The sequence below is a fragment of the Trichoderma camerunense genome (assembly GCF_050948025.1).
Source record: "Trichoderma camerunense strain CBS 138272 chromosome Unknown V8C40scaffold_19, whole genome shotgun sequence".
In the NCBI taxonomy this organism is placed as follows: domain Eukaryota; kingdom Fungi; phylum Ascomycota; class Sordariomycetes; order Hypocreales; family Hypocreaceae; genus Trichoderma; species Trichoderma camerunense.
This window is the reverse complement of record NW_028145351.1, coordinates 662-28,580: the sequence shown is the minus strand read 5'-3', so window position 1 is coordinate 28,580 and position 27,919 is coordinate 662. Positions and strand designations below refer to the sequence as shown.

The window sequence follows — 27,919 nt, the reverse complement described above, 5'->3', positions numbered from 1 at the left end:
CTAGGTATCTATGATTTAGTCCACTTCCTTTAGTACTACTTCGTTCATTCCCCCTTTCATTCGTTGCTGAAGCATATCCCTCATCAATCTGATCAAATCCTTCCTTGTGATGCATAACCCGCTACCTTGCCATTGCTCAAAACCATCTATATTTCCATACACGTATTCTGTCACTACACCAGCAAGTGTCTGCATATCTCGTCCGTTTGACCAGCCTTTTGTCTTTGCCAGCATCTCGAACAAGCTCATCATGATTCCAGTTTCTTGGACATTCGAGCCGTCCTCTGCTTCCAAAAGCTTGATATCCTGCTTGGCTATCAGATTGCAAAGATGCTTCAAAGCAGACTCGGAGCCCATGGGAGTGAACATAATCTCCGTGGCAAACCGTCCCCGGAGTCCGGCATTAACTTTCATGAGACGGTCCATATCGTGAGTATATCCGGCCATGACAATAACAATTTTCCGGTAATAGCGTGGCTTGGTCATGCAATCGACAATTTCTCCAACTGCTTCATTCGTAAAATTACCCTCGCCGCCAAATGCTAGGCGGTATGCCTCGTCGATGAACAAGACTTTTCCCAACGACCGCTCAAACAGCTCAACCACCTTGGGCCCGGTATGGCCGACATACTTTCCGATGAGATGCGTCGCAGAGCACTCAATCACCTCATTAGTAGAGAGGAATCCCATGTCATAAAAGATTTGGCCAATGATGCGAGCAGTGTGTGTTTTTCCAGTGCCCGGAGGACCCTTGAAGATGTATGTGAACGGGATGATGCCCCGAGGATCTTTATCGTTGCGTCTCAGGTTCTCAGCTATACGCTGGTAAGTCTGGAAGCGCTTGATAGTGTCTTCAAATCCAATAAGTCCATTGAAGAGCGCTCGGCATCTATCAGCAGCGGTAGCGCCTCTGTTGTATTCAGGATCAAAGTCTTCGGGCTCAAGCACAATATCCATCGCATCGACATCCGCGATCTTCGACATCCTCTCCCTGTGCCTGACTTTGGCCTGGTTCAAGAAGTTGACGACATCACCGCCGTTGCCAAAGTTTGGCCTATCTCTTGCCCGACACAGTAATTCTGCTGCGACCTTCAGTGCTTCTGGCGAGGCTCTAATTCCGTCCTCCTCCATCTTGATGTCGAGAATCTCTTGGAGCCGGTTGTCATCATAGTCATGGAATCGGAAAGCTTCTTCAAGCGGGAATCGCCGTCGTAACCCTGGGTTACACTTTTGGAGCATCTCTTCCATCCTATCTGGGTATCCGACGAGGATCACACAACGGTCTTCACCAGGCTTGTTGTGGATCTTGGAGACGAGAATGTCAATGCAGCCCAGTCGAAACTCGTCTGTTTCGTTGGATCCAAGTTCACTGCCATGGTAAAACATGTGCGCATCGTCTATGATCAAGATCTTGCCTTTGGTAGAATCAAGAATTGCGCTGGTCTTAGTCTCCGATTCGCCAATGTACTGGCCGATGAAGTCGCCCGGGGTCTTGTAGATGACTTTTCGACTGGATACCAAACCAATGTCAGCCAGAATTTGGCCATAGAGCTTAGCCACGGTGGTCTTTCCTGTTCCAGGCGGTCCAATGAAAATCCGGTTAAGAGACGTCTTGAGCAGCTTCATGCCGTTAATCTCCCTTTGATAGTTGATCTTTGACCGGCTGAGGAGCTGATTGACGGCTGTCTTGATCTCTTCCAGCCCGGCCATCTTCTGAAGCTCTTGCCATGCCTTGCTCTTTGTTCGGACGTCCTCAGGCTCAGGGCCGATGATGTCTTGTCCCGTTAACAAGTGTTCATCCGGCAACGTCTCAGTCCACGAGTCCTCGATTTCTGACACCCTCTGTCGAATGCGGGTCGAGTGTCGCTCCAGTATCTTTCCATATGCCAGACGAAGCTCGTGTACGTTTCCGAATCCATGTTCCTCGCGACTACGACCGACGCGTTGAGCCACTATGCGAGGAAATGGCCCCAGGGATCCTTGCTCTATCTTGAACGAGTTCTGCCCGACCATTTGAACAAATATTCTTCGAAGCTCATCGTCACTATAGTCTTCAAAGTGGAGTTGGCGTGGGAATAGCCATCTAGCTGCTGGAGAGCTTCCTAGAACTTCTGGAATGCGGTTGAAAGAACCAGAAAGGACAACGACAACCTTTTCAGAGATGTCCTTTAACATCTCCATTAGGTATGCGCGTGAGTCGCTATCTGCAAACTCCACATCGCTGATATAAAGTACCTATTACAAATTCAGTAAACCGTTAAGACGCCTAGCGAACACAGTGCTGATCTTACTCCTTTTGAGAGAGCATCCTTGAGCTCCCTCATGTATGATCTCGAGCTGAGAGTGTGACCTGATTTTTCTACAAAAACATGGGAAGTCGAGTTTCGACCCCAGACATGGCAATCACGAAGAAACTCGTAATAAAGGTTTGCCAACGTTCGCTTTCCTAAAACATTGTCAGCAATAGCTCTTTCTCTATCTGCTGCCATGATGAAAAGGAGAGGACGAATTGGTCGCCTTACCGGTTCCTGGGTTTCCCACCAGAACGAGGTTAAGATCTTGTCGTCTCAACTTCCCCTGTCGACTGCGCGATGCATCAATCATGGCTTTGACTTCTAAGAAAGCCATCTTAGATGACTCAAGTCCCACCATTTCCATCACCCTATCGAGGGCTTCGTTCTTCTCGCCCAGCTTCTCTTTCTGACGCATCCAGTCCTCCTTTGCAAATGACTCCACAGGAGGCTCGTCATTTGCTGGCGTATCATCTAGGGGAGGAATGTCGTCAATAGATCCACGACGTGAAGGTACCTTATTATCAAAGGGGTTGAAATACGGCGATTCGGGCAAGGATATGGTGGCCGGATCAACCTCTTGTTCGGTTTTAGGACTAGAATCAGATTGGTCTTCATCTTCGTTCTCCTTTGGAGATTCGTTTTGATCTTCTTCTTCAAGGGGTGGGAAATTGTCGGCCTCTTCGTTGGCGGGTTTAGTCTCATCTTCATCATTGCTAGGCTTGGTCTCATCTTCGTTGTTGCTGGGCTTGGTCTGGCCTTCATCTTCTCCATCAATGGCATCTTGGAGTTTGCTCTCTGTTGATTCGACGTCTTTGGCTTCATCTTTATCAACGGTTGTAGGAGTTGTTGGCTCTGATTCGGCTTTAGTAACAGGTGTCTCATTGGGATCCTGACTTTTTTCGTCACTGTGAGCGCTCTCTGCGGCCGGTGCTTCTGAAGAAGGTTTATCATCCGCTACCGGAGAGATATCAGCTACTTCTTGGTCATCCTGTTCAGGGCAAGCAGTAGATTCTAGGTCGGCCTTCCTTTCATCTGCGTCTTCAGATGAGGTAGGTGTCGCACATGGAAGCTCGTTGTCTGATTCGCTTGCTGTGTTGTCTATGTCATCGGTTTCGTTTGAAGCATGAGGAGAGAGAGCTTCATCATTTGGAATATCCTCTTTAGTAATATTAGAGTCTTTGTCGCCATGGGATTCAGGGTGTGGCTGTTGGTCAAGGACCTCTTCCACGTTGCCGTCCATAATAGCAAGACCACTATGATAGGATTTGGAACGATACAGTCGAGATTCAACGTCAAAATTTACAAACAAGCACACAGAGCATCTATAAATGAGCAAAAAAAAATAAAAGCACCTAGATTTATATTTCTTCCCCGGATCGATTATTAAATCGGTGACTACATCCAGCCGAAGGAGCTTGTTAACCAAATGAGCATCTAAGTTCAGGCATACCAGTAGTATGCCTAGCTTTGATGAGACTAGGGGAGCTGCTGCCTAGTTACATGTATTTCTATTCACGGCACTTGATGCAAAATGGGTAGTAAAGAAGTTATAAGCACGAGGTGGCTGGGGTAACAAGGATCTCAAGACAGGGCCCAATCATTTATGACTATTAATCTGTAGGGAGGAGTGATATGTGAAATTGTGCGACAAACGCGATGCACAGCCCGCCAACGCATGTCAGGTCAATTGGCTGTTCTAAGTTGCCAATGCAATGCTATGCAGTTCGCCTAGGAAGGATTGATATGAGGGTGCTGATGCTGCCTAAATGCTTGGAGTGGGCGACCAATCGTCGCTTACTATTCTCCACACGAAGAGGGAATAGATGCAGTAGTAATGCGCAATAAGACAAGGAAAAGCAAGCTCTGGCACTTTCAGTCCTGATATGAGAATGCCTTTGATTGGACTCTTGTAATCTGCTCTGTAGCTGAAAAAAAGATGGCGCTGTGTCTTAACACGAACGAATTAAAGCAAGTAGAGGCCGGATGACTCTTCGGAAATGATTCGAGCGTAAGGGAGGGGGCGCAGATGCCAGTGATGACTGTGTCTCTAAGCCCGGATGTAAATGCGCCGAGGTCACTTACACAGGAAAGAATTGGCATACTCCTATAAACGTGACTCTAGAATGCGCTTCGGAGATGTAGACTCGACCTCTATGATGCTCAATATAGTTCATGGCATACGAGATAAAGTTAGTCTCGCCTTAAAGTAGATAGGATATGAAACTGAACCTGAATTTAGACTTGTAGAGTAAATTTAGGGCTGCGTTACGTAGAAAGTCTTTTCCTCAGAAATTTGCTGTGGCGTTGTATGTTTTGTACTATTCATGTCATACATTGAACTGACATGGTGAAGAAGAAAGGGCCATCAAAGAGGCAGCTTCGCCTAGCTCTACGCATAATTTTTCTAGATGAGTTCAAGCACAAAATATACACACTTAGAGTTACATAAAGTCACAAAATTAATGATGATCATACATACTTACTGCTAGTAACAAGCAAGAATTAGATGCTAATGCACAGCACAGCACAGCACATATTGTCATATGCCATCTCACGATATGGAAAACAGATGTTATATAAAACGTCCCGGCAAGGGTATATGTGTGAGTATATATGCCAAATGAGTATAAATAATCTATACTCCGTGACTTAATAAGTTCAGCTTGCCCATGAGCAGGGTCTCGAACGTTCAACCAAACAAGCATGTGATTATATTCCACTGAAACCTTTCTGCCTTAACTAATAACTAATCGCTATAAATTGCCTCGTCACATACCATGCCCCTCAAAAGAGCTGCACATGTGAAAGTACATAACGTCTTTTAGCCAAAACGGCAGGAGACCCATTACAGCAACCGGCGATTTATCATGGCTTTTTATCCAGATTGCAGACGCACCTGTATCTTTCACTCTTGTATGAACATGCATTTAGGCAATTATTGAGTAGATCTAGATCGCACCGAGTTACTTGTACTAGGCTAGGTCGTGAATCGTATTGAGGGCCTGTAAGGCTTGGCTTTACTTATTCATACAACGTGCAGCTTACATGCAGCATACTCACCAGATGCAGCACATCGTCAAATTCCCATCCAGTTACCGTCTTTACAAGAATTAATTACATCGTTCCACTCGTCACAAGCCATTAAAAGCTCGCAGGCATCTAAAAATATCACCGATTGGCAATACATCTAAAATCCCCGTTGAGAGTCCAGAATTGCCTTGCGATTTCGTCTCGCGGATATATACCCGTGCAACTATTTGTGTTTTTGAATCAGCTGATGGGCATATATGACGCGGATAAAATACTTCTTAGGCTCAATTTTGAATATATTCTCTCGTATCACGTCAATGGACGAGCGAATATCTACATGTGGCCAATAGTTAAAAATTCACTTGCCAGAGTACCGCTACTACTACAATCCATAAGGTCTCCTCCAAGAATAGGATCCCCCAGATATGATCTGTAATACATGATTATACACCGATTACATCGCTAAGATGTAGAGCTGCACCTTAAACAACATAAGCTTAATGCAACTTCCTGATGTAGGTAATATACACAGGACAGCGAATATCGAAGCTTTTCCACCTATCAGCCCGGGATATTTCACAATTTGGGAACATCAGTAACTGCTATTATATGTACTTGGAGTCGGCGAAGCCTTCAAACGTTAACATAGAATATATATATAGATAGAAAATTTCCACCAATTTGCCTCCGTCAACCAAGCCATCACTCCAACCCTTTCCATTGCCCTCTTTTCAATCTCGAGCAGAACAAACACTCCCCGCCTCCACCATGCAGTTGACAGCAGCCATCTTCACCACTCTATGCCTCGCCCTCCCCGCGACAGCAGATGTGAGATACTGCTACCCCATACCAGGAACAGAAAGCACACCCATCCCTCAGTCCATCCTCGATCTCGATTACCAAGTCAAGGTAGACTGGGGAAATAAACTCTGCACCCAGTCCACCTTTCCATCTGAGGCACTGCAGATCTCCCAGACCGCCCTCGAAGACGGAATCTTGGCAGAAGATGGCAAAATCTACGGCGTCGAGCTTGTACGTAACTTACACGTTACTCCATTACCCAGCCCAATACTAACTTTTTGAACAATAGGCCCTTCGATTCATCACGTCCGAGCTCATCTGTCTTGTACGTCTCAGTCTATCTTTTGAGAGTTATTGGCCAATGCTGACATGGAATTACATCTATAGAATAATGTCAATGCCCTTCTCGGCGTCGGAGCTTGTGAACAAGGCGGTTTCATGACCCTCGCCGGCCCCTTTGAGCAATGGACATACATTATCGCTCTCAACTAGGGCAATAACTGCTCACGAAGTAATTACACGTGCACTCAATTTCGCATTTCTATCCTGCCATCGATAGCAACGGTACAAGGATGTTGCCTCATCACTAGTAGAATGAAATGCAGTTGAACAACAAGTTTAGCTTGAAGCCATGTGTCTCTATGCTCTCACTTATTGTATGAATTGTGCAATAACTCGCTCTACATTGACCAACATTGGTAGTAGATTTCCCAATTCAGCCTTTCGTGGCGTTTCCTCCTGGACCAGAGTAAAAGCAAATATATCGCCAAAGTGTTTGCCAAAAAAGAAGCAGTCGACAAACCAGCACACAGAAACGGACAATCTGCACACACCGAACGCGTTGACTCATCCAGAATAGTCCTCTTACTATCCCTATGTACGCACATTTTTATTTTGCGATCTTTCTCCCCCGCGTATAGCTGAAATTTGGCCAGGTGGGCGTATGCAAGTCTGCATACAAAAACCATCTATCTTGTCTTCACAGCATTTTTAACCCCCCTCAGGACCTCATAGCTGAAATTTAGCCGGGTGGGAATATGCAAGTCTGCATACAGAAACAAATTTTCTAGTCTTCACAGCATTTTTAACTTCCCTCCGGACCTAGGAGAGGAGAGTGAGGCATGTCAGCCTGATACTTCTCAAGGCAACCACGCTAGAGGTGATAGGACGCAATGTATAGATAAACCGTAGTCACGAACTATATCCCAAATATCAAGAATATCGGCAATATCAGTGATGGACTCAAAATAAAATTGGTGCAAGTTGGACATTACCCGTATACACAGCGAAATGAAGTCCAGAGCGAGTCCTCTCCAGCGCGCAAACCAATCTATACACAAATACCCCAGTCACTCCCATCAAACACATCCGATATGGTGTAGTGGCTAACATCGCTCGCTCTCATCAATGACCCGAGCAGCCCTGGGTTCGATTCCCAGTATCGGAGTAAACCTCTCTTTTTGCCCTTTTTACCCTCCATCACCCAGTCATCCAGTCCATCCAGTCCACATCCTCCACACAATTACTACTCTTATTTTTCGCCACCTCCTTCGATCTATCTTTTTGGTCCTCATTAGCGTATTTCTCACTCATCACGCGATTCGCTCTCTTTTTTTACCAGTAGTCTACTACTGACTCGTTTTAGATCCTACTGCAAAAGGGTTATCATCTACTTCACGTTCCTCGCCGTCCAACGAGTCAAGCGACAACCCATCTGCTTGATCTTGAATATCCGATATGGTGTAGTGGCTAACATCGCTCGCTCTCAACCTTCAGTTGAAGATCCGAGCAGCCCTGGGTTCGATTCCCAGTATCGGAGAATTATCTTTTTGGTATTCGAGGGCAATACAATTACTTGAGCATACAATACCTGGATCATTCTTCTTTGTCTACGAAAAGCGAGGCAGCATATTCATATCACTATACTAGATCAAGTCACAATGGCACATAGACACAAGAGAGATGGGATAAATCTTCTATCATTCTTATAGTTGAAAAAAGTCAAACTTTACCCCTGCAAGCCAAATTTCAGCGTCTTAATAGATCGCAATATTTGTCCATACCCATATCCAAACCAGCTGTTTTTCCTCCTCTACGACCCATACGGTCAAACATGCAGCTATGTTTCAGGGCTTCCTTTCCACATGAAGCACCCACCCAAGTGGAATGAGAATGAGAAAGAGAAAATAGAAAAAAAATCTTTAATACACAAGGCAATCCTTTTATCATTAAAACTGCCGAACCCTTCTCATAAAGTCGTTAAAAAAACTAAAGTGTAGTGGTGAATGAGTAAAGTATTGGTAACCTCTTGTACAATGGCAAAGATATCACCGGGAAGTTTCTGTCAATCTTTCATCTGGAGATTTTTTTTTTTTTTTTTTTTTTTTTTTTTGTTTAGATGTCAAGGTTGCTCCAATCTATTTGCTGGAAGATGTCTGGTTGCGTGGTTTGAGAGAAGCCAAGGTTTGCGCTTGGCATCTCGGTAAACAGGGACTGAAAGACATCTGTTGTCTTGTCCACTGTTGCCGGGAAAAGCTGAAAGTCGGCGCCTTCTGAGGCATACGACTCGTCAAAGCCTTCATCGACCTCGCGCAGTGAGGTCGGTGTGTATAGTACTGCATTCTGCTGCGCATTGGGAGAGAACTGCGGCTGGCCCATGATGGGAACAGTGGCGCAAGGTTGAGGCTGGGCGTGATAGACCGGCATCTGCTGGGGCATCATTTTGCTGTAAACCTGCTCAGGAGTAGGGAGCTGAGAAGGAATCTGTACGTGGGCAGCGTAGATATCCTCATCGTTGATGATAAAGGTAGAGCCGTTCTGGTAGGGAGGGTACTGCTCGTAGGAGGATGTGGCAGAGACGGGAGAGGGATTCTCAAGAATCAGGTCCATGGCATCAATGGCCTCAGGCTGGGCGCCGTAAGTGGCGAACCAGTCGGCGTTGGTGGGGTAGAGTGGGAAGTCGCTGGTCATGCTCTGGTCCTGCGGAGGTGTGGGCACGCTGTAGCTGGGCGTAGTTGAAGGAGTAGAGACAGTGCCAAGAGGAGGGGTCTGCTGAGCGACGGAACCGTTCTGGCTGGGTGCCTTCTTGCCGTTGGTCTTGGTGCGGACATAGGTCCAGCCGTGAGCCTTCTCCATGTGCTGCTTGCAGTTGGACTCACGCTTCGACTTGTACGGGCAAGGCTTGAACAGACACTCGAACATGGCCGGGGCATCCGAGTGCTTGTCGTTGATGTGGCGGTCCATTTCCTTCTCCGTGGGCCAACCGTAGTCGTGGTACTTGCAAGTAGGGATGGGGCACTTCCAAGGACGAGAGTGAGTCTTCTCGTGCTTGGTGAGGTCGCAGGGGCGCTTGAACTCCTTGGTGCAGCCAGGCTCGCGGCACTTCTTGGGAGCCAGCTCCTCAGGGCTGGCATTCTTCTTCCGGCGAGCCATGGATCGCATGATCTCTTCCTCGTCCTCACGCTGCTCGCTCAGGGAGCGCTTGAGGGGTGTGGGGGATTCGCCCATGTCAATCACCTTACCAGTGGCCATTGAGATGGCAGTGCCGTCCTTCTTGATGCGGACAAGCTCGGCAGGACGGCCGTTCTCAGCGATACCGCCATAGAGACGGACCTCGTCAGATCTTGACGGGGCATTAGCAGGGCTCTCCAGGTCTACGAGAGGTATAAAGCGCGGTACGTACTGGTCAATGTCCATGTCGTCGGCAAGGCTGCCCTTTTCCTTGATGGCAGCGAGTTGCTTGCCGTACTGGTAAATCTGCTCCTTGAGGTCGATAAAGTATCCGTTAGTGTAAGGTCGGTCGCCGGGGCGAATTTGTTCGCGGTCGGTGAGATATTCGACTGTGGCCTGAATGCAGCGGACGGACGTGAGGCAGAAATCAAGGTATAAGGCGGCGGACTTGGCCTTTTCCTTTTGACGTAACATCCGATAAGCATCACCCCAAACTCCATCATCGGTGAGAAGTCGACTTACCGGTGCCATAAAGATCAAGGTCTTCTCAAGATCTCGCAGGCAAATAATTTCCTTAGATCGGATGCGTCGGGGCACATCCAGAACAATGGGCTCAAAATCCTTGAGTGTGGGCTTCTCCAGAAGGGGGCGGAGAGTGTGTTCGCGGATGCGGTTGACAGCGCGGTGGCTGAGGCTGGGAAGCATCGCGGTGGTGCTCGAGGCGGCCGACCTTGTCAGGGCGGAGGCCTGGGGCTTCTTTGTTGAGTCGGCAGCAGACTTGTCGTTCACAGAAACGACTGAGCTGCCAATGCCACTGTCGGAGGCATGGTTTCTTGTGCGTCGAACGGAGCGAGGGCGGAGAACCCGTCGCTCAGACTCGGCCTTGTTCATGGCGGGGTCGACGACGGGAGGCGCGAGGAATCCGCGAGGGACGGGCAAGCTTGTATCCCGGAGTGTTTTGGTCCTGGGGCTCTTGTCGGACAGCGAGAGGTCTTGAGCTTTGGAGAGGGCCTCGTCGATATCGTTCAGAGTCATAGCAATACGACGGCGGCCAGCGTCGACGACATCATCAAAGTCAGACTGGGACCTCGTAAGCCGAGGAGGGACGAAGTCGTCGTCTGAGGATGTAGCGTTGGGAGATGTAGGAGAGTGAAAGGTGGCACCCTTTCGGAGGACCATGGCCGTCTTAAGAGACAAGCTGTGTTCGCAGTCGGTACCGGGACGAGTCACCGGAGTCCTTCTGCGGGGGTTCGTTGAGAAGGACATGGCGGGCTTAGATCTGGATTGTTTTTTTTTTCCTTCCCTAGGTGGGGAAGATGTATGAGATATGCCACAAGAGTCCTAACAACGTAGCAACAAGCGGTTAGCTTCCTTGTCGATACAGCAGATGTTGCAGTGAGGCTCTTTAGGAGGGTCGATAGAGGTGTGAGTCACAGGGCCGAGATAGACGAGGGCTATGCAAACACCGAAAAGGAAACGGCGAGTTTTGAGGCGTCAAGGCCAGCAGGGAAGGGGACAGGACAGATATATGAATAAAGAGAAGAAGTAACCCGTACCAATTAGTAGGCTCAATGTGAATGGGCGGTCGGAACCCACAGTGCTGGACGGGCAAGCGAACCAGTGGCGGCTGTCAATGGAAAGCAGACGGTGGTCCAGACGATCAATCTCGAGTAGGAACAGGCCCAATTGTATTTCGTTGATTGGAGGCGATGTTCGCTGAGAGTAGGCTGTGCTCGTAAGGATGCCGGGAGCAGGAGCAATAAACGTCTCGAGATGAGATCTGATGAGAAAGGAGAGATGTGAAGCAGGCGGAGAGTTGCGAAAAAAGCCTCGACGGAAGACGGGGCGTAAATTGGATATATGAACGCAAGGACTCCGGCACAAACGGGGGGAGGGTAGCCAAGAGAGGACCCGAGACACTCGAGGGAGTGGAATGGAAAGCGGAGAGCCGGGGGGCGTGTGCGAGAGAAGAGGAGTGCAGGGCACGAGCAGCGGTACGAAGAGCAGCGAGTACAAACAAAAGTGACGAGGGAAAAGAGACGACAGGCTCTCTATCTGTATGTGTACACCGCGAGAGGCCGCTGGATATGCTGAGAGACGAGGTCGAGGGATGAGAAGACAAGAAATGCAGCCAGAATGCGGCGGATTAGAAACCAGGCGGACTCAGCCCACCGCAGGCTGCTGCCTAACAGGTCAGCCCGTTTGGGCATAGCGCGTGTGTGGGCTGAGGCGTAAGCGCTGCGGAGGAGGCGTATCCCTGTCTCTAAGGTTTTCTGAGATAGAGAGAGCCGCAACAGTACCTGGAGCACTAACAGAACTCCGCCGGCACAGCGCCGTCTCAGCACCATCGATCAGTAGCATGCCTCTAGCGGCGTCGCTGCAGGCGGCTGTCAGTGGTTGCTGGTGGCCATTTGGGGGCCGGCACCTGCACTGGCGCAAGGGAGCCGGCAGAGGACGCAGCTACCCGTGATAGTGGCCCAGGTCTAGCAGCTATCGCGAGCAACAAGACGCCATCTTTGCTCCCGTGTATTCCGGGTCGGAAATCAGCAATGCGACCTTGGCCGTCCGGACTGGTTCCCCGGCTCTCGAGGGCCAGAAAGCCAGACCAAAACTCGTCCGCCCAATGTATGAGGTCAGTCATCAGAGCGAACTTGCTAGCAGCTCGTGCTAGTTACTGCGCTGACAAAAAAGGAGACAATGGACGATTACTACTCGCTTCCGACACTACAGTACTCGTATGCATTGCTGTTATTAATAATTACAAGCCAAGTAACCGCATCCTCTTGGCGGTGGAAGGATTCGGTTCTTGTCGTAACCAGTTTCACGAGAAGATGAGTTGCGAAAACACCAAGCAAAGAAGCAGCAAAATGCCACCCACAGCGCGATGACGGTGCAAAACGAAAAACGAGAAAACAAGGGACCTCGACCTCGCACTCGTGTGACCGTTGGTGACGTGCCGACAGTGCGAGCTCGAGCAGCGCCTTGAGCCTATCGTGGAGCCTCGCGCAGGCGCAGGGATCACTTTCATCTATGTTGGACCTTGCTGGAGTGTGGCTTGCTGCTTCGACCCGCAGCAAATGGCCAACAATGCCCTCTTGGCTCGTCCTATTGCTTCACACTCAGATCCCCCCTGCTTCCATTTTGTTTGCTGCTTCTTCTTCTCTTTTTTCTCTTACTCGTACTTGTCTCGTCTGGGCCTCCCTTGCATCTGCGCCACTAGGATTAGTTCCAATGCTCCCCTGCCACAAGCGACTGAGCCACCGCTTGAATGATCAAAGTGCATGAAGTATTAGAATGAGAGGGCGCCACCCGGGGACTTTTTTTGCTTTGCCAAAAGTGGCCCCGAGCAGAGTACAAGCAGCGGAGAGCGACAGCCAGCAAAGCAGTGCCGCTGCATTAGTACTGGAGTGTGTACATGCAGCAACGAATGAGATTGAACGGACTCGTTTGTATGGAGAAGAGCAGCTTCGAGTTGAGTGATGCAAATGAGTCCATCTGGCTTTTGGCTCGTGCCATGCCGCTTTAGGCAATCACCGAAAATGCCCAAAGCACAGACGCCCAGCCCATGGCTCGATGGTCCGCCTATCACAACGGCCGCCCAAGTTGCGTGCTGTTGGCAGGTTTCTGCGACCTGCTGTTTTGTGTGTTTCGAATTCTATTTTTTATTATTTTATATATATTTGTCTTTTATTTTGATTGATGACAGCACGTCTCGTTCGGTGGCCGCTTTTGGGGTTGCTAGTGCCGGCTTGTTGAAGCAGCTCAACCACTGTCCATACCCATGTAACAGTGTCCAGTGATGGATGCTTGGTCTCTATTCGTCGATTGTCGTCGCCGTCAGGACCATCCGGGTGCGAGCCGTATGTCTTGGACGCTATCTGGAGCATACGATCCACCCATCTCCAAGTCTTTGTGCATGTACGACCATGGCTGGCTCTGGCTGCTTCATCTGCCACATCCATCCGAGTCCCCTGACGCCTAGACTAATGTAGTATTACCTGCTGCTGGACGTCTATGTTTGTATACCGTACATGTAGTCCGTCGGACATGTTAGTTGAGAGACTCTCCGTCTCAACTGATGGGCAGTAATGCATACGAGTACCTCCATCATGCATGGGCTCGCACTTTTCGCCCTTCCTGTCCATGGGTTCACTCATTCACGCTGTCAGGCTCGCGTAGATGCGGCTCTGTCTTAGCAGCCTGTGCTATACATAGTGTACAGTACCGTAGCAGCATCTTAGAGACATCGAGTTGCAAATCTCAAGCCCCCTCCTCCCCCCTGTGCATCATGTAGGACCGTGACAATGTGCTGTGCTGTGCTGTCTGATGCATGTCAAATCCGGCCAATGCCACTTGTTCCTCTCGATCCACACATAGGGCTGGACAACCAAGACGAGGTTGGGAGATGCATCTTTACGGGCTTGACTCATCCCCTGCCGCCAACCAAACGCAGATCGAATCGCCTCCGGCCAATGACTACGCCCGGCAACAGCATCACGGTATCAGCAAGTCTGCTTCAGGTATTGGCCGCTGCCCGTCACAAGCGCTGCCGGTGCTCTGCTGTCCCATGTCCATGTCGGCATAATACATTGGATTGGACGTACATGTACATGTAATGCATACAGGCCCAAGAGTATGCGAGAAACAGGCCATCATTTGCTCCCCCTCCCGTTCTTCTTCGGTCTGTCTGTTCTGCTTAGCATGCCCAAGCCACACATGATCCAAAAATCTGCCGGGGAATGGTCGTAATGGTGCATGGTAGTCCGTATCCGTTGCTTTTCTTCTTTTGCTTTTCCGGCCAATCACGAAGCTTCATATCGAGCAGCCTGCCAAGGCACCCAAATTCTAAGCACCATCCCCCCGTATTTGCTCTCACGGGCAGTATGACATACAGCAAGATTGGGTCGTTTGGAAAGCGGGGGATGGAGACTTGGGTCAAAATCCGGCTGCCTTGACAAGCTTTTGCAGGGGAGCGCGGCCCCTTTGGCTCGAGTTTGCGGCTCTGCGCAGTCGATTTTGGGTCTTTTGCAGCTCCCGCTTGTCCGTTCTAACGCCAACCTTGTGGGCTTGCGTTGGCTGGTGATGCAATCCTTGGTGTTTTTTTCTTTTCTTGGTATTTACTAGCACTTTGCTCCATACTCTATTTGCTGCTCCGTAATATTTTTTTGTGTTTAGCCTACCTAGCCGAGGAGCGGCAACGTCGACGTTGACGAAATCGGGCGCGCAAGGGGTTGCGCGTACTATCCCAATCCCGTGCGACTCCATTCCTCAGGCAGTCGAATTAAATTCTGGAAATAGCATCAGTTCTAGTAACCATATTCACACGCCCCCTTTATACGCAAGGCACCGAAATTATTTCCAGGCAGCTTCAAAATTCCCTGAACGTTTGCGATACGAGAAATGAAACTATTCAAAGCTGAAACTGAAGTTTTTTTCGTTTCTCGTTCATAGCGGAGCTGAAGTTGTGATGACGCCCTGGTCGCTGACGATCTAGCTAACCTACACGTACCCTTGGTTATCTAGATCGATGGTAAAACCTCATGACCAACCTCTATTTTTGGCCGTAAAGGGTTAAAACGAACCAGGATAAGCCTTGTAGATATTCCTGTGCACCAACTGTTATTATTCTTCAGTGCTCAAGTAACATTGCCTCAAGGACTGTATGTTTGGCGAACAGGCTCTTTCAGAGTAAAAGAGGTTCAAACCACCATGATACAATTTGGAGCTATTCAACCACAATTCATACATTTGAACAATGATGACTATCTTTATCGCCTTGTTCACACCAAAAAACGCCAGCGTCTCCTAAGCAATAATTGGAGTTCAAGTTCACCTTCAGGTTCTCAAGACGTTCATTATACCCTAGGCACATCACAATGCTGTTCAATTTGAACATACCTCTCTGAACACGCTTCCTTTCAGACAATTGTAGATATAAGATCACCTTTCATTCTGATATTCTGTAACCATGTGATCACCCGGTAACGACTCAACATATCCAAAAGCCTCTTTGGAACTGCTCGAGCCACATATGCCTCTATTCAATCGACCTCGGTCTTCCAGTGAACCCCTAGTTCGACGTATCTCAACCAGTCTCCGCCGCAGGCTGTCCAACACAATGCCTGACCAACGATCTTCATCTGCACCGGCTGCAACGCCGGATAACAATACATCTTCTACATCAGCAGCTGACTCCCAAATAGAGCCAACCCCAGACGCTACGCCCCTGGAAATATCCTCCATCTTCAACCCCAGTGACGCTTACACTGAGATCATTGAATGGGCATCATATCCACGTGCCATAGAGCTTCATGACAATCCCATCGATGATGATATCTTGCTCCCACCAGAATATCGCTCTCCATCCCCGCCCTCTCCAACTCAGCCCTCACCAGCATTCACCTTCGCAGTCCTCGACTCCCCTCCTACCCCCTCTTCCCCGATCACCAGTGCCCCCCAGTTCACCTACCCAGTGTTTACCTACATGCCCATCGAGGAAAGACTCCAAAGACGCGAAGAATGCTTCTTCCACCTCCAACAGTTCCGTCAAGGCCTCGTGGAAGACCCCTTCGGCGAATGGAGTGACCTTGCCAACGACTTATACGGCGGCAACATCCCCCCTGAATTCTACCTCACCTCCGCCCCCTTCGATCTCCATTCCCTCCGCGGCCGTGTCCGCCTGCGCTACATCCGCACAGCTTTCTGCATGCCCATCGACTCCACAAGCTACGAGATCGAATCCTTTCTCAGCCGCAACCCGTCTCTCGTCCGATACCTCCTTTGCAACACCGTGCCTGACCCAGATCATGCTTACTTATACCAGAAAAATGTGAATAACCCCGCAAGTCGGACACATAACTGGTATATCTTGTGTGCCATCAAACAGCTGAACTGGATAGATGAGACGGTCGATTGGATGGCAGAAGTGGCCAGGACGGAAGATGAGAGTGCTTTACCTGAACTACACAAGGTGAGAGAAACCGAGGTACTGCCCACTGTGTGGAAGAGGATGCAGGAGATGCAGGGGATGGGAGAGAAGTGGGAATCGATGCCAATGGAGAAGTTACACGTTCGAGTTGTTGAGCAGATGCGACAGAATCGTCCAAATAGCCTGCTTAGAAACGTCGTGACGTCTCAAGATGTCATGAAGAGTCGCTGTAGATTTATGTAGGGGCTAAGGGGCAAGTGCTACATCTAGACCATGACAAACAAACAATTTCAGATTATGACAAATGATATGCGTTCAATTATAGATAGTATAGGATTTGCTATTCGCTGAAGCAATATTAAAAAAAGACTAGTTGCCCATTCCGATTTCTATTTCTCCTTGAAACCCATCATCTCAACAATCCCTCAAACATGAGCCCACCCATTTTCAACCAAGACCTGCATCTCGTTGATCAAACAAAACTCCCCAGGCTCCCGATTCCCACTCTTCTCCTTCTCCCACCGCCCCACCCTCGACCTCACCACCCACCCGTCAAAGTTCCATAGCGTCCACCTCCTGATCCTATTCACCCACAGGCCGGTGAAAATATCCCAGCTAGACACCCAAGACTTGGCCGGGGGGTGAGTCGCAACGTAGGCAGGGTAGTTATAGCCGACCCTGACCCGCGGGTTGAGATACACGCCCTTGGTCTTGGACAGTGGGTTGTCGGCGTGGATGAGGCAGCATTCCGAACCTTCGAGGTGGTGAGCGGCGAGAGAGTCGGGGACGGCGCGGAAGCGAAGCTTCGTCGACGACACAAAGGGCTCGGCAGGCATAACAACTAGTAGATGATTAATTTTCCGGAGAAATCTTATAAGCAAATCACCACCAACCTATGCCATTCCAGCAACTGGTGACAGGAACTGCGTCCATGTGGTTCACCAGAGCATTTCTCGAGTCCCTAGCCTCAAAGTACGGCCAGGTCTGCATGTTGTGCGCCCTTCCTTCAATGTCGCGCAGAGCAAAAGTATCGTAATACAAGGGCGGTTTCGAAAAGTCCAGAGAGCAGGCTGCAGCGTAGTTTCCGTGATTGGTATCCAGTAACGTCAACACGTCCTCGACCTATCCACAAGTTTAGCCCATGTCATCTTCCCCTCCACCCTCAATCATCCTCATATAATTACCGTAAACACCACGTCGTTTAGAAACAACACCTTGTCAAAGGTGATTCCCTTCTTGCTCAGCTCAACCAAGTCCTGTATCGTCTTGTTCCTCAGCTTCGCCAGATAGGGAATCCTTCTCAATTCCCTCCTCCCCCGCGCCGTGTCTATCCACCCTTCCCCTCTGTCCTTCTCCGCCTTGGATATCTCATCGTAGTGCGTCGTATCCGATACCTCGACCCGCCTCGGCACGTTTCGCTTTTCGAGCTCGCTGTCCAATTCTCGCAGCGCCTCCTTGCTGTCGTCCCAGCTGCCGCTCTCGAAAACGCTCACAAACACATTATCCGCGCCAAAAGTCTCCGTAAGCTGAATCACCGCATCGTTCCAGTATTCTTTCAGCACCTTTGCGTTGTTCCAGTGCATGCTCGCAATGTATATCCTCTCGCGTGGTCGCGCAGCCCCGCGGCCGCTGCGCAGGAGGTGTTCTCGGTCACCATGGACGATTTTGTTGTGTATTCGGAGTATATCGAGGAAATTGATCATGAGGAGAAGAAACAGCACTATTCTTGTCGTTCGCCAGCGAATCAATCGACGGAGATACAGCCTGTTGGCTTCTGAGAGCAGCATCATTGCCTGCAGACGTGCTGAATCAAAGATGAAAGAGTGACAAGCACATGCACGAGTTCAGATGCTCGCTAATACAATGAAACAATGGCAATTATGCCAGCCCATCGCGCCAATTCACAGGCGCGACGCGGCGATTGGGTTGTCTCGACTTGCAGCTTGACAAGCTTCCCTTGATAAGGATGATATGCAGTGGTGATGGCTGCGAGCTCCAGTAAACGGGATACATGCGGTAGCTTACGTAACAAAAGGGTGAACAGAACATCTACACTCCCATACAACGACAGATGTCTATTACTCGAGCTGATATAAACGGAAATGGATTTGTCTAAAAAAAAGGTACTTGGATTATTCTTATTTAATAAGACGCGAAATACTGCGTCTTGTTTTCTTCTTTACCAACTCCATGCTCCTCCCTAACCTCCCCCTTTTATTGTACACAGTCAAGCATATCGCATCATATAACAAACCCCCTTTCACATGACTTTTACTACAACAGTCCACAGCATCTCACAGGGATCATTCTCCGTTTGACATCAATTTGTCTCAACCTAAAATAACCCTCCTTCTTCATCACCATGGCTAGCCCTTTGAGAGCTGTACCCTTTTATTTGGCAAAGTGAAGGTCATATCCAAGCCACTTTCTCCGGTTAACTTCGTCGACAGTCAGGCCGGGGTAACCATATGTCAAAGGCAAGAAGAAGAACCAGCTGGCAGCCGCGACGGCGAGAATCACAAAACAAGCAATCCAGGCGCCGGCCATGCTCTTGCCAGCAAATCGCTCACGAGCTGTAATATGTCTCTTAGGGCCGGAAGCTTTGCCTTTAGAGGGCTCCTCATCTGCTGGATCTGTGTTAAAGATGAATTCGACAAGGGATCCCGTGACCAGGCAAGACGCCAAATGAGCGGGAAGGTAGTGATGGAGGAAGAGCTGACGTCCCATAAGGTAGAATGGGAAGTAATGAGTAGCCCAAGCCAGCCAGAAGAAGCCGGTGGAGTTGTACAACCTGGAACGGGTGCCTTTGATCAAGAGTTAGCGCAACGACTCGTGGCTATTGATAACGAGAGAGAGAAGAGTATAAGCACTTACGGTGGTCCAGGGCATCGATGCCTCGACGCAGAGAGACTTGGTCTGCTCCAATAATACCGGCAAACACAGCCAAAAGACCGCTGGCAAGCCACCAGCCAATGGGGTTGCCAACAAAGTAGATTTGCTGACGCGTATCATTCTGTGTCCAGAAGCTCACACCTCGGAGAAGGAACGGCCAGTGGTAAGGCTGACTGGCGTACGGGTGACTGCTGGTGAGCTTGCTGTTGTGGTAAAACATGGACCTCTGCAGCTCAAACCACTTGCGGAGGAACGGCAGCGACTTGACCTTGCGCTGCTCCTTCTGGCGACGGGAGTGGTCTTCGGGCAGCGACGGGATGTCTTCAGCAATCCACACGTTGGAGCTGGGAGTGATTTGCTTGTTGCCGTTGACTTCCTGCTGTCTGTAGGCCCACTCGGGAAGAGGGTTGGTGTGAGTCCACATAGCAACCTTGCTGGGGAAGTGAATGAGCTTAAAGTGGCTGGCAACAGTCTTGAAGTCCTGGTTGGGCTTGCCTCCCTCAATTCGAATCTCAAAAAGAGTGTCGTTTTGGCGATCACCATATGCTTCTTCAGCGGACACAGCGGTGAATTCCTGGTTGGTGGGGTAGTACGGAGAAGCAACATCGTGGGAGAGCAGAATCTTGTCCGTGACGATGTGTCGAAGTCGAACCAACTCTTGGTTCCTTACAATGCGGCCGAGCTTCTGATCGTTGCTGGCAGGGATGATTTGCCAGTAGTTGTTTGTGTCGTTGTGGGGATAGCCAGTGACTTGTTGGCCTTGGCTGGAAATACGACCATCATCATATCGCAGAGGGTAGGTGTCGGGGTGGCTGTGAAGGTACGCCTTGGTCTCCTTGTGTCTGATGGTAATGGTATCATAGTACTGGATATCAACCGCGCTTGCCAGCATGACATTGTCGCTCAAAGTCTCTTGGAACTCTGGAGACATGAAATCGTCGCCGGGACCAGATCGAGTCAAGACAGCAAAATGCACCTGGAACCAGAAAAGGTAGAACAGGAAGGGCAGGATAATCAGGCCGATGGCGCGTGCTGCAAAGTGCTTTCCAAACAGCTGAAGGCTGATGGGTCCATTGGGTCGCTTGATATCCAAAAGCTCCCATAGATCAATGATGACAGCAGAGCCAATGGTGACGAAGGCGAAGAGACCAACGTACTTGGTCGAGATATCGCAAGACAGCGCGAAACCAGTCAGGATGAGCCACTTCCACCACTTCCTGCTGAACGCCTCGTGTCGCAGCTTGTAAAACTTGATGTAGAACAAGAGACTGCAGGCCATGGCGAGCACCAGCGTAGCGTCAAGGAGAATGAGACGAGTCTGGCCAATGTGCGCATTGTCCAAAAGGATCAGTCCGGCAGCAACGAGGCAAGCAGGTACACTATAGCCCGATTCCCACATGATCAAATACGTGACAGACACAGTCAATGCGCCAAGGAAGGCGGGCAAGGCTCGGAACGCGACATAGGGCACCTTGTTGGCAATGTAGGAGTCGCCGATGTTTTCGAAGTGGAAGTGGCCGTCATATCCAACCGCCCAGCCAACAAAGGCAAAAAGCAGCTTGGCAAAAGGAGGGTGGACATCGAAAAAGTAGGTTCGCTCAAGGTAGTAGGAGGCAAACTATGAGAGCAGTCAGCTGTGTGCCACTGAGTATGGATTATACCAGCACGACATCCCCTACCTTTCCAAAGTGCACTTCGTCAAAGACAACCTCGTCGGGGTGGCTGATTCCCCAGAATCGAGTGACGAAGCCGAGAATAGTCACCAGAGTCAGAGCAAGCTTGTGCTCAATTTCACCCCTCTGAATGTTCTGGCGCGAGGAAGCTGCCGCCTTGGACAGCTTGTCGAGCTCGACCTCGGGGGCAAAGGTAGATTCGGAAACGGGCTGCTTGGACGCAACGTTCCGCTGCCGCAGGCTAGGCGGCTGCGGCGTTGGAGATCGAGCCATGGCTCTAGGAGGCTTCACAGACGAGCAATTAGCAATTCTGCAATAATGCTAGATGTTGGAAAGCATTCAGATTTCTATGCTGGGGAGCTAGGGCCTGTGCAACTGGGATGCATGTCTCGGCAACACAGCGAACTGGAACTGGAACTTACAACAATGCAATGGTGGCCTCACGCCGGATTGAAGAGAATTGAAGAGGTGAAAAATGTGTCAAAGAGAGAAGAGAATGGAAGAGGAAAAAAAGAGACTCGCGATGCGTCGTGCAGCGGAGTCCCGAGTGTAATGGTTGAGCCTCCCGTAAGTTGGATTGGCCCAAGAGCTGAGGCGAACGTGTCTTTGTTCCCTCGACTCGAGGCTGGAGCCACTAAGCTGCAGGGGTCAGCCACGCCACTAAATCTGTAGCAGTGCCCCGGGCCTCGTTTTTTTTTGAGCCACCTGGCAGTATTGATTTTTAGCAGATTAAAGAATCTGGATGGAGAGATGCGTGTTGGCTACATTGAGATGCATGCACTCGGTATTTATTTATTCATTGCATTTTTGCTGTAACGGTTAATAGTAAATAGCCGCCAAAATACATCTTATCTTTGAATATGGTGCACATCCATTTGCATCTTTCTCAGCCCTTTGTCTTTCTCCCCATCACATGCCGGGTCTACGGGAGCTATTAATACACTGTAGTCTTTCAATATTACCCACTCCGGATTTGGTATTGCGACGCCGCAAAGGGGGGACCTGGAGCTCCAGCCGTTGGCCCTATGAATGATGGATCAAGATGACGCGCCAGCTCGAGACCCCTGAGACACTTCCGCTATTGGCAGTTAGGAGCCGGTAGCGTTGATTTGCAATTTGCACTGGGATTCATCAAAGTGAAACCAAGGCTCTCTCTGTCTCTCTGTCTCTTTTTGACCTGGCTGTGCCCCTCGCTTACTTTGATTTGGGCGGGCTTTTGAAGCTGATTCTTCTCACTTGAGTATGTATGAGCCTATCGTGGGCGGAATGAGCGTTGAAACTAGGATGCATGACTGTAAGCCAACATGTAAGAAAACCAATTACCTACCTAGACCTACCTAGTAGGTACTAAATGATAGGAATCCGAGACTATATACCTGGGTTGGCATTCTACAACTCATGCTTGGCTCAATGGTTTCTAGGTAGATAGTTCCTGTGTGTTGGACCTTTAAAATAGGAACAGAATGTCAGTACCATCTAGGTAGGCAATTGACATGAAGAAAGACTACTCAAACATGACTTGATGTAATGCCCAAAACGTCCAACATGCGCCCTACAAGCCCATAGCGCGCGCCCTACAGCAACAATTTCATGCTATCCATAGTAAATCATTGGTAAGATGCCCACCGCGCCTCTTCTTTTTACCTCGTTGGGCCGGTAAAAACCGCCACAGCAATTGAGGAGCGGGGGGAGGTCAAGCTTCCGGCCTTCGGAGGGGCAGCCCCGGCCCAAGCTCAGCAAGCTTTCCTACTAAATAGACTCATAAAACAACAAGTCCAACTCAATTCTTCTTGTAATTCCTTCTCCCAACAATCCAGCCGGATCTCGAATCTCTCCTAACAGAACTTGTAGGTGCCCATGTCGCTGTCAATCTCTCGCAGCCTTGCCCGGCCCTTTGCTAGAAGCCTAGCTGCGGCTCCTCCTCCAGCCTTGTTCGCTGCTGCAAGACCCAAGTTTACACTCGTCACAGCTTTTGCCAGATCAAAGTCCACAATGGCCGACCAGACCATCGTCTACACCAAGGATGCTCCCTTCCGTAAGTTCAATTCACCGTCCGCACGATTCCAATTGGTTTGAACTGATCATTGACGCAACATAGCCCTGGGCCCTTACGTAAGTTCTCATGTACAGATATAAAATGAACAACCTCATCTCATGTGTAATGAAACCCAGTCCCAAGCCATCAAGACCCCCACGGCCATCTACTGCTCAGGGCAGATCCCTCTCACCGCCGAGGGCACCCTGATTGAGGGCACCATCGCCGAAAAGACCAAGAAGTGCTGCGAGAACCTCGATGCTGTCCTCAAGGAGGCCGGCTCTTCCATCTCCAAGGTCGTAAAGACTACAATCTTCATCTCCGACATGGCTCACTTTGCTGTAAGTCACTAATATCGATGCCTATCAAAGTTGAAAACCCCCATCTCATCGCTTGTAGGAAATGAACGGAGAATACGAAAAGTTCTTCTCTCACAAGCCGGCACGAAGCTGCGTTGCTGTCAAGACGCTCCCCAAGAACGTCGACGTTGAGATTGAGGCCATTGCCCTGCCATAGAGGCCTGTGGATGGAATGTTGTAAAAGTTTGATATATAAATATTCTTACACGCTCTTACAATCCAATGAGTTAAATACACCTGCGCCAGTTCTTTATATCTTGACATGGAGCTCTAGTAGGCAGTAACCGCTACAACCACCCATTGGTACTAGACAGCTATTGTACAAAGAAGACGTATCATGTAACCCCTAGCCACCATTGGCTCTAAGCGTTCCAAACCACCACTCGTCCATCAACACCGCTCGCTAAAAGTGATTGTTAGCAATCCAGTTGCTATTGGGTATCGAGAGAGAAGGAGAACATTAGTGTTACTTACAGCTAAACTTGGTAACTCTGCCGCCAGACACCTCATAGGGTCTAATGGTGGAAATCGTGTTCTGGTGAATCGTCTTCAGTTGTGTATCATCCTTGACTTTTCCCTTGAGGTCCATCTGCCTGAACATGTTCAAGGCCGACTCCTCGCGCTGCTCACCGTGGCCGGCACTGCCCTTGGACTCGACAGTTCCAGTAAGCTGCCAGCCTCCTTCGCCTCCCTGGAAGCGGAACGCCTCACAATCATATCCGGCGGCGATAATCTCATCTTCAGCCTTCCAGATTAAGCTCTTGAAGGGAAGCATCTGGGTGGGAACGCTCAAAACGGCCCTGGGGGGCTGCTCTGGACCACTGGGGTAGACAACCGTGATGCTGCTATCATGGGCAGCAAATGCGAGGGCATTTCCGCTAGGAGAAAAGGAAACGGAGTGGACCCAACCAGCAGAGTTGTTCAGGTATTCTCCGCAGACGGTGTTGAAAGGCAATCGCTCGCCCCAGACACCAGGCTCGGGACGCTCATCGACACCCTTGACAAAGGCAGAGAACACTCGGGCATGAGCATCGGTAGAGCCAGCAGCCAGGAGTACGGAGTTGGGGTGCCAAGCAACGCTGGTGATGGTGCTGCGAATCGGCTTCTTCAGGTGCTTCGAAACCCACCAGTCGTTTTCTTCCTCAAAGTAGCAGACCGCAATCACGCGGTCGCCGGAGCCCACGGCAAACTTGGTCTCGGAAGGCGACCATCGAACAAACGTAGCAGCGCGGCTGATTCGAAGAAGGACAAGGGTGGGCTTGTATCCGGTAGGAGAGGGCTCCCAGACCAGCGCATTTCGATCTGCGAAGTATCAGTCAGGAGGAGCTCAAAGGAGGCCGGAAAGGAGACGCAGTAAAGACGAACCCTGAGAGCAAGACACAATGCGGCCACTGTTTGGGGCAATGTCAACACTGGTGACGGTCTTGTCGTGGCCCTTGAGCACATCCTTCAGCTTGAAGGCATTTCCAGCTTTGCCGTACAGCTCGACGGTTGAGTCGCGAGCAACAGCAAGAGTTGCGTGGTCGGCCGAGAAGGAGTGGTCGGCAATGGGGTTGTGGAACAGGTGGTGAACTTCGGGAGCAGCCATTGTGTCGATAGGAGTAGCTCTCTACTATCGCAGACGAAGAGGTAGAAACTGGTGTTGATTGGGGGAAGAGGATTTGCTTGTATGAGTTGGAGAGGTTGTTGTAATAGCGACGAGATGGCGGGGTGACGTTGCTGCTGCGAGTACGTACATGGAGCCCCTGGCTGTAAGCAAGTGGCAGCTAAAGTCGAGGTACCTGGTACTTGTACTTGTGCTGTAGCGACGGGGAAGCTTGGGCCACTCGTCGCTCGCAAGACCAGCGGCCTAGGAACCAAAAAAACTCCACGCTCAAATCAATCAAATCAATCACCAATACAAACGACGAACACGGCAAATCTCCGACACGACAACGAGCCACAGGGACGCTGTTCTATATCTCGAGACTCAGAGCCTTTCTACTCCCTTCTTTTAGAAGCACTTGGATCCTCCTCAACTACACAATGGCGTCGGCTGCTGCTCCTCGCGGACTCGCGCCAAACGCCTCTCTACCCGCCAAAGTGCAACCCATCCCTCCAAATCAGACGTGAGTTGCTCTCGGACAATCCGAGTGTATCATGTTATTAATTAATTTGCGTCTAGTCTATATGTCACAAATCTCCCATCAGCCAAGATACAAAAACCTGACCTACGAACGGCACTCTACATGCTCTTCTCGACCTTTGGCCCGGTTCTCGACATCGTCGCCCTCAAGACAATGGAAATGCGTGGCCAGGCACACATTGTGTTTCGCGATATCCAGGCAGCAACCCAGGCAATGAGATCATTGGATGGACAGACTTTCTTGGGTCGCCCAATGGTGCGTATTTCCCCGGTTTAACATGGCCTGTTGACGACTTGGTGATTAACCCTCTCTAGAAAATCCAATACGCCAAGTCCAAATCGCATTTCGTGGCCAAGCTCGACGGCACGTTCAAGATTCCCACGACGACATCCGGTGCCGCCACTGTGGAACAGACCGAACTACAGCAGAGCATCTTCAATGCACCGCTACCCGGAACGGCCCCCGAGAAACCCACGGCCCCAGCTGCCGGCCAGGCTGCGAAGAATGCTGAAGATGAAAATCGCGGTCAGAAGAGAACTCGCGACGAGGAGGAAGAGGAGAGCGAGGAGGATGTGGCCATGGAGGAGGACAGCGATGACGAATGATTTACGCCTGCTCACTACGAGGCCATCCCCATCAAGGATGAGGGTTCCTCCGTCCCAACAGTGCCGTTATTGGGTGGCCATTTCCTTGGGCACCCACAAGCCGACGCAACCCCCTACCAGGCCGAACCAGATCATGAGATAATTCTCCCTTGAACATTGAAAGCTGGATATAGCGTCTCCTAATAGGCACGGATGGAGAAAGAAAGAGGGGACCCCGGTGATGGGGTGATGCTATAGGCAAGCTGTTAGTGCGGCCGGACCGACACTAGATCTTTTGGATACCATAATTAACTTGTGCAAATAGAAATGAAAACTCACGTCTGCTGAGATGCCTCCGATGCCTCCTACTCCTCGACGGAGACCATCTTTATAGCTGTCAGGAACTAGGCGGCGGAAGACGGTGTCGATATTGAAAGCAGGCTCGTCTGAGGGGAGATCGTGAAGGCTGAACCAGAGACACGGAACTCTGTATGTGGGGTGTAGGTGAATCTCGTATGCTACATAGCCGAATCCCGGCCTCGCCTTCTGTTGTACGAGGCCCTGATAGAAAAACGTGTGAGCACGCTCGAGATGTAGCAGCTGCAGTGGTGTCAAGGTAGCATACATACCGCATCAGACTCTTCAGCATCAATCATGTCATCGTCCCCTTGAAGAAACCTGTCTTCTGCATTGCGATCTGAAATTGAGAAACTGCCCAAATCGAGTGATATGTCTTCAGGGTCCACTGTCTCCTCTAAAGGGCGGATTATCTGAAGGTATGTGATGTAACCACTTGAAGCCGAATATGTGAGATCCAGAGAGGTGCACAGCCTGAGCTTCCATTTCTTCCTCATGGGCCCTAAGGTTGCTCTGCAATACCGGCTATCAAAATGATGGCATGCTTCGGAGAACTCTTCCGGGCTTAGGAAGGGAAATTCTTTGATGTCCATGTTTATACACCTGATTCGCTGAGCAGATATAACAGCTGTAGTCAGAATACTCGTTACGGGATGTACCGTTGATAAAAGTTTATGATCTCCTTTGAGATCTTCAACAATCCTTTGAGATCTTCGACGACAATGTAGATGCAGGGGGAGGCTGAGATGTGTGAGATGTGCGACTAATTACGGACCGAATCCCGCTCTTGCTTAAAGTAAAACATATGCTAGGCTGCAGTGCAGGTGTATATAGAAAAAGAATTTATCTTCGAGAGAGACATTTAAACACCTTGTATGTCGGAATGTGTCGCTGAGAAAAAACTGTAGAATATGTGAGGCTTGATTTTGAGTATGTAGCGCGGGATGTCCCCCCATGGCGCAAGTCCACATTTTTGGCTGGGATCAAACCTCGGACTAACTGTTGCATATGTATGTATGTAAGAGCTTATATTATTCCCTATCTAGCTAGCTATTAGTGTTTATATACCTTATCCCTTATCCTAATATTATATAATATATAATATATACTACTAAGAAAAACCATTATCTTCATTAATTATTTATCTCTTAAGTAATATTTCCGTTAGTTATTTATCTTTTAAGTAAAGTTTCTGTTTTTATTATATTCTAAAATCTTAAAAACCAGGGCCCTTAGCCCGTTTATATACTAGCTTTATAGCTATTGGCCTTACCTCCTCTACTATATTTAACGTTACCTTAACGATATAGTTTTATAAATTCTTAACGTAATTTTTTAATACTTTAACTTTATTATTTATTTTAGTATTTTTATTCTTTAGTACTTTAAT

The 27,919-nt window shown here is 49.4% G+C and overlaps 10 protein-coding genes and 2 non-coding genes across 12 annotated transcripts; 6 read left to right on the top strand and 6 right to left on the bottom strand.

The window, feature by feature from the left end:
* Positions 1-15: 15 nt before the first annotated feature.
* Positions 16-3,605, bottom strand: V8C40DRAFT_282069 (P-loop containing nucleoside triphosphate hydrolase protein; the record flags this gene model as incomplete). The annotated part of the gene is made up of 3 exons (XM_083221720.1): positions 2,523-3,605; positions 2,292-2,446; positions 16-2,235 (listed from the first exon to the last, which is right to left on the bottom strand). Exons 1-3 carry the CDS (start codon positions 3,532-3,534, stop codon positions 16-18), a joined length of 3,387 nt encoding a protein of 1,128 aa, XP_083069092.1. The 5' UTR covers positions 3,535-3,605.
* A 2,487-nt stretch (positions 3,606-6,092) lies between these two features.
* Positions 6,093-6,617, top strand: V8C40DRAFT_269452 (uncharacterized protein; the record flags this gene model as incomplete). The annotated part of the gene is made up of 3 exons (XM_083220084.1): positions 6,093-6,356; positions 6,415-6,450; positions 6,513-6,617. The coding sequence occupies 3 exons, from the start codon at positions 6,093-6,095 to the stop codon at positions 6,615-6,617; spliced, it is 405 nt and encodes a 134-aa protein (XP_083069091.1).
* An 875-nt stretch (positions 6,618-7,492) lies between these two features.
* On the top strand, positions 7,493-7,572 carry V8C40DRAFT_t185. Its single transcript has one exon. It is a non-coding gene; the product is annotated as a tRNA-Glu (tRNA).
* A 284-nt stretch (positions 7,573-7,856) lies between these two features.
* Positions 7,857-7,944, top strand: V8C40DRAFT_t186. Its single transcript has one exon. It is a non-coding gene; the product is annotated as a tRNA-Glu (tRNA).
* Positions 7,945-8,494: 550 nt separating this feature from the next.
* On the bottom strand, positions 8,495-10,915 carry V8C40DRAFT_254415 (uncharacterized protein). Its single transcript, XM_083217817.1, has 2 exons — positions 10,098-10,915; positions 8,495-10,034 (listed from the first exon to the last, which is right to left on the bottom strand). The coding sequence occupies exons 1-2, from the start codon at positions 10,839-10,841 to the stop codon at positions 8,520-8,522; spliced, it is 2,259 nt and encodes a 752-aa protein (XP_083069090.1). The 5' UTR covers positions 10,842-10,915; the 3' UTR covers positions 8,495-8,519.
* A 4,778-nt stretch (positions 10,916-15,693) lies between these two features.
* V8C40DRAFT_269450 (uncharacterized protein) lies at positions 15,694-16,746 on the top strand (the record flags this gene model as incomplete). The annotated part of the gene is made up of 1 exon (XM_083220083.1): positions 15,694-16,746. One exon carries the CDS (start codon positions 15,694-15,696, stop codon positions 16,744-16,746), a length of 1,053 nt encoding a protein of 350 aa, XP_083069089.1.
* A 182-nt stretch (positions 16,747-16,928) lies between these two features.
* On the bottom strand, positions 16,929-18,206 carry V8C40DRAFT_269449 (cryptococcal mannosyltransferase 1-domain-containing protein; the record flags this gene model as incomplete). Its single annotated transcript, XM_083220082.1, has 3 exons — positions 16,929-17,344; positions 17,397-17,625; positions 17,688-18,206. 3 exons carry the CDS (start codon positions 18,204-18,206, stop codon positions 16,929-16,931), a joined length of 1,164 nt encoding a protein of 387 aa, XP_083069088.1.
* A 419-nt stretch (positions 18,207-18,625) lies between these two features.
* V8C40DRAFT_254403 (dolichyl-phosphate-mannose-protein mannosyltransferase) lies at positions 18,626-21,650 on the bottom strand. Its single transcript, XM_083217816.1, has 4 exons — positions 21,491-21,650; positions 21,075-21,353; positions 19,378-21,013; positions 18,626-19,307 (listed from the first exon to the last, which is right to left on the bottom strand). Exons 2-4 carry the CDS (start codon positions 21,339-21,341, stop codon positions 18,895-18,897), a joined length of 2,316 nt encoding a protein of 771 aa, XP_083069087.1. The 5' UTR covers positions 21,342-21,353; positions 21,491-21,650; the 3' UTR covers positions 18,626-18,894.
* Positions 21,651-22,809: 1,159 nt separating this feature from the next.
* Positions 22,810-23,709, top strand: V8C40DRAFT_254400 (YjgF/Yer057p/UK114 family). Its single transcript, XM_083217815.1, has 5 exons — positions 22,810-22,915; positions 23,038-23,103; positions 23,167-23,180; positions 23,241-23,444; positions 23,503-23,709. The coding sequence occupies exons 2-5, from the start codon at positions 23,061-23,063 to the stop codon at positions 23,617-23,619; spliced, it is 378 nt and encodes a 125-aa protein (XP_083069086.1). The 5' UTR covers positions 22,810-22,915; positions 23,038-23,060; the 3' UTR covers positions 23,620-23,709.
* On the bottom strand, positions 23,636-25,205 carry V8C40DRAFT_254396 (WD40-repeat-containing domain protein). Its single transcript, XM_083217814.1, has 3 exons — positions 24,828-25,205; positions 23,937-24,764; positions 23,636-23,865 (listed from the first exon to the last, which is right to left on the bottom strand). Exons 1-3 carry the CDS (start codon positions 25,048-25,050, stop codon positions 23,825-23,827), a joined length of 1,092 nt encoding a protein of 363 aa, XP_083069085.1. The 5' UTR covers positions 25,051-25,205; the 3' UTR covers positions 23,636-23,824.
* Positions 25,206-25,300: 95 nt separating this feature from the next.
* V8C40DRAFT_254393 (U1A/U2B'/SNF family RNA-binding protein) lies at positions 25,301-26,850 on the top strand. The gene is made up of 4 exons (XM_083217813.1): positions 25,301-25,570; positions 25,627-25,843; positions 25,903-26,437; positions 26,498-26,850. Exons 1-3 carry the CDS (start codon positions 25,488-25,490, stop codon positions 26,191-26,193), a joined length of 591 nt encoding a protein of 196 aa, XP_083069084.1. The 5' UTR covers positions 25,301-25,487; the 3' UTR covers positions 26,194-26,437; positions 26,498-26,850.
* Positions 25,894-27,247, bottom strand: V8C40DRAFT_83303 (ATG3/ATG10 family protein). Its single transcript, XM_083223493.1, has 4 exons — positions 26,802-27,247; positions 26,512-26,733; positions 26,232-26,424; positions 25,894-26,147 (listed from the first exon to the last, which is right to left on the bottom strand). Exons 1-3 carry the CDS (start codon positions 27,120-27,122, stop codon positions 26,260-26,262), a joined length of 708 nt encoding a protein of 235 aa, XP_083069083.1. The 5' UTR covers positions 27,123-27,247; the 3' UTR covers positions 25,894-26,147; positions 26,232-26,259.
* Between the last annotated feature and the right edge of the window lie 672 nt (positions 27,248-27,919).

Excerpts from the sequence above, each read along its gene's own strand:
- V8C40DRAFT_254396 (XM_083217814.1), bottom strand. The coding sequence starts at position 25,050 with ATGGCTGCTCCCGAAGTTCACCACCTGTTCCACAACCCCATTGCCGAC. Across the intron at positions 24,765-24,827 it reads CATTGTGTCTTGCTCTCAGG|ATCGAAATGCGCTGGTCTGG; the intron begins GTTCGTCTTTAC and ends GATACTTCGCAG. Across the intron at positions 23,866-23,936 it reads CAGAGTTACCAAGTTTAGCT|CGAGCGGTGTTGATGGACGA; the intron begins GTAAGTAACACT and ends AATCACTTTTAG.
- V8C40DRAFT_254403 (XM_083217816.1), bottom strand. The coding sequence starts at position 21,341 with ATGGCTCGATCTCCAACGCCGCAGCCGCCTAGCCTGCGGCAGCGGAAC. Across the intron at positions 21,014-21,074 it reads ACGAAGTGCACTTTGGAAAG|TTTGCCTCCTACTACCTTGA; the intron begins GTAGGGGATGTC and ends CTGCTCTCATAG. Across the intron at positions 19,308-19,377 it reads CATCGATGCCCTGGACCACC|GCACCCGTTCCAGGTTGTAC; the intron begins GTAAGTGCTTAT and ends TCTTGATCAAAG.
- V8C40DRAFT_254393 (XM_083217813.1), top strand. The coding sequence starts at position 25,488 with ATGGCGTCGGCTGCTGCTCCTCGCGGACTCGCGCCAAACGCCTCTCTA. Across the intron at positions 25,571-25,626 it reads CCCATCCCTCCAAATCAGAC|TCTATATGTCACAAATCTCC; the intron begins GTGAGTTGCTCT and ends ATTTGCGTCTAG. Across the intron at positions 25,844-25,902 it reads CTTTCTTGGGTCGCCCAATG|AAAATCCAATACGCCAAGTC; the intron begins GTGCGTATTTCC and ends AACCCTCTCTAG.
- V8C40DRAFT_254400 (XM_083217815.1), top strand. The coding sequence starts at position 23,061 with ATGGCCGACCAGACCATCGTCTACACCAAGGATGCTCCCTTCC. Across the intron at positions 23,445-23,502 it reads CCGACATGGCTCACTTTGCT|GAAATGAACGGAGAATACGA; the intron begins GTAAGTCACTAA and ends CATCGCTTGTAG.
- V8C40DRAFT_254415 (XM_083217817.1), bottom strand. The coding sequence starts at position 10,841 with ATGTCCTTCTCAACGAACCCCCGCAGAAGGACTCCGGTGACTCGTCCC. Across the intron at positions 10,035-10,097 it reads CCTTGATCTTTATGGCACCG|GAAAAGGCCAAGTCCGCCGC; the intron begins GTAAGTCGACTT and ends TTACGTCAAAAG.
- V8C40DRAFT_83303 (XM_083223493.1), bottom strand. The coding sequence starts at position 27,122 with ATGGACATCAAAGAATTTCCCTTCCTAAGCCCGGAAGAGTTCTCCGAA. Across the intron at positions 26,734-26,801 it reads ATGCTGAAGAGTCTGATGCG|GGCCTCGTACAACAGAAGGC; the intron begins GTATGTATGCTA and ends TTTTTCTATCAG. Across the intron at positions 26,425-26,511 it reads TCGGAGGCATCTCAGCAGAC|CATCACCCCATCACCGGGGT; the intron begins GTGAGTTTTCAT and ends GCTTGCCTATAG.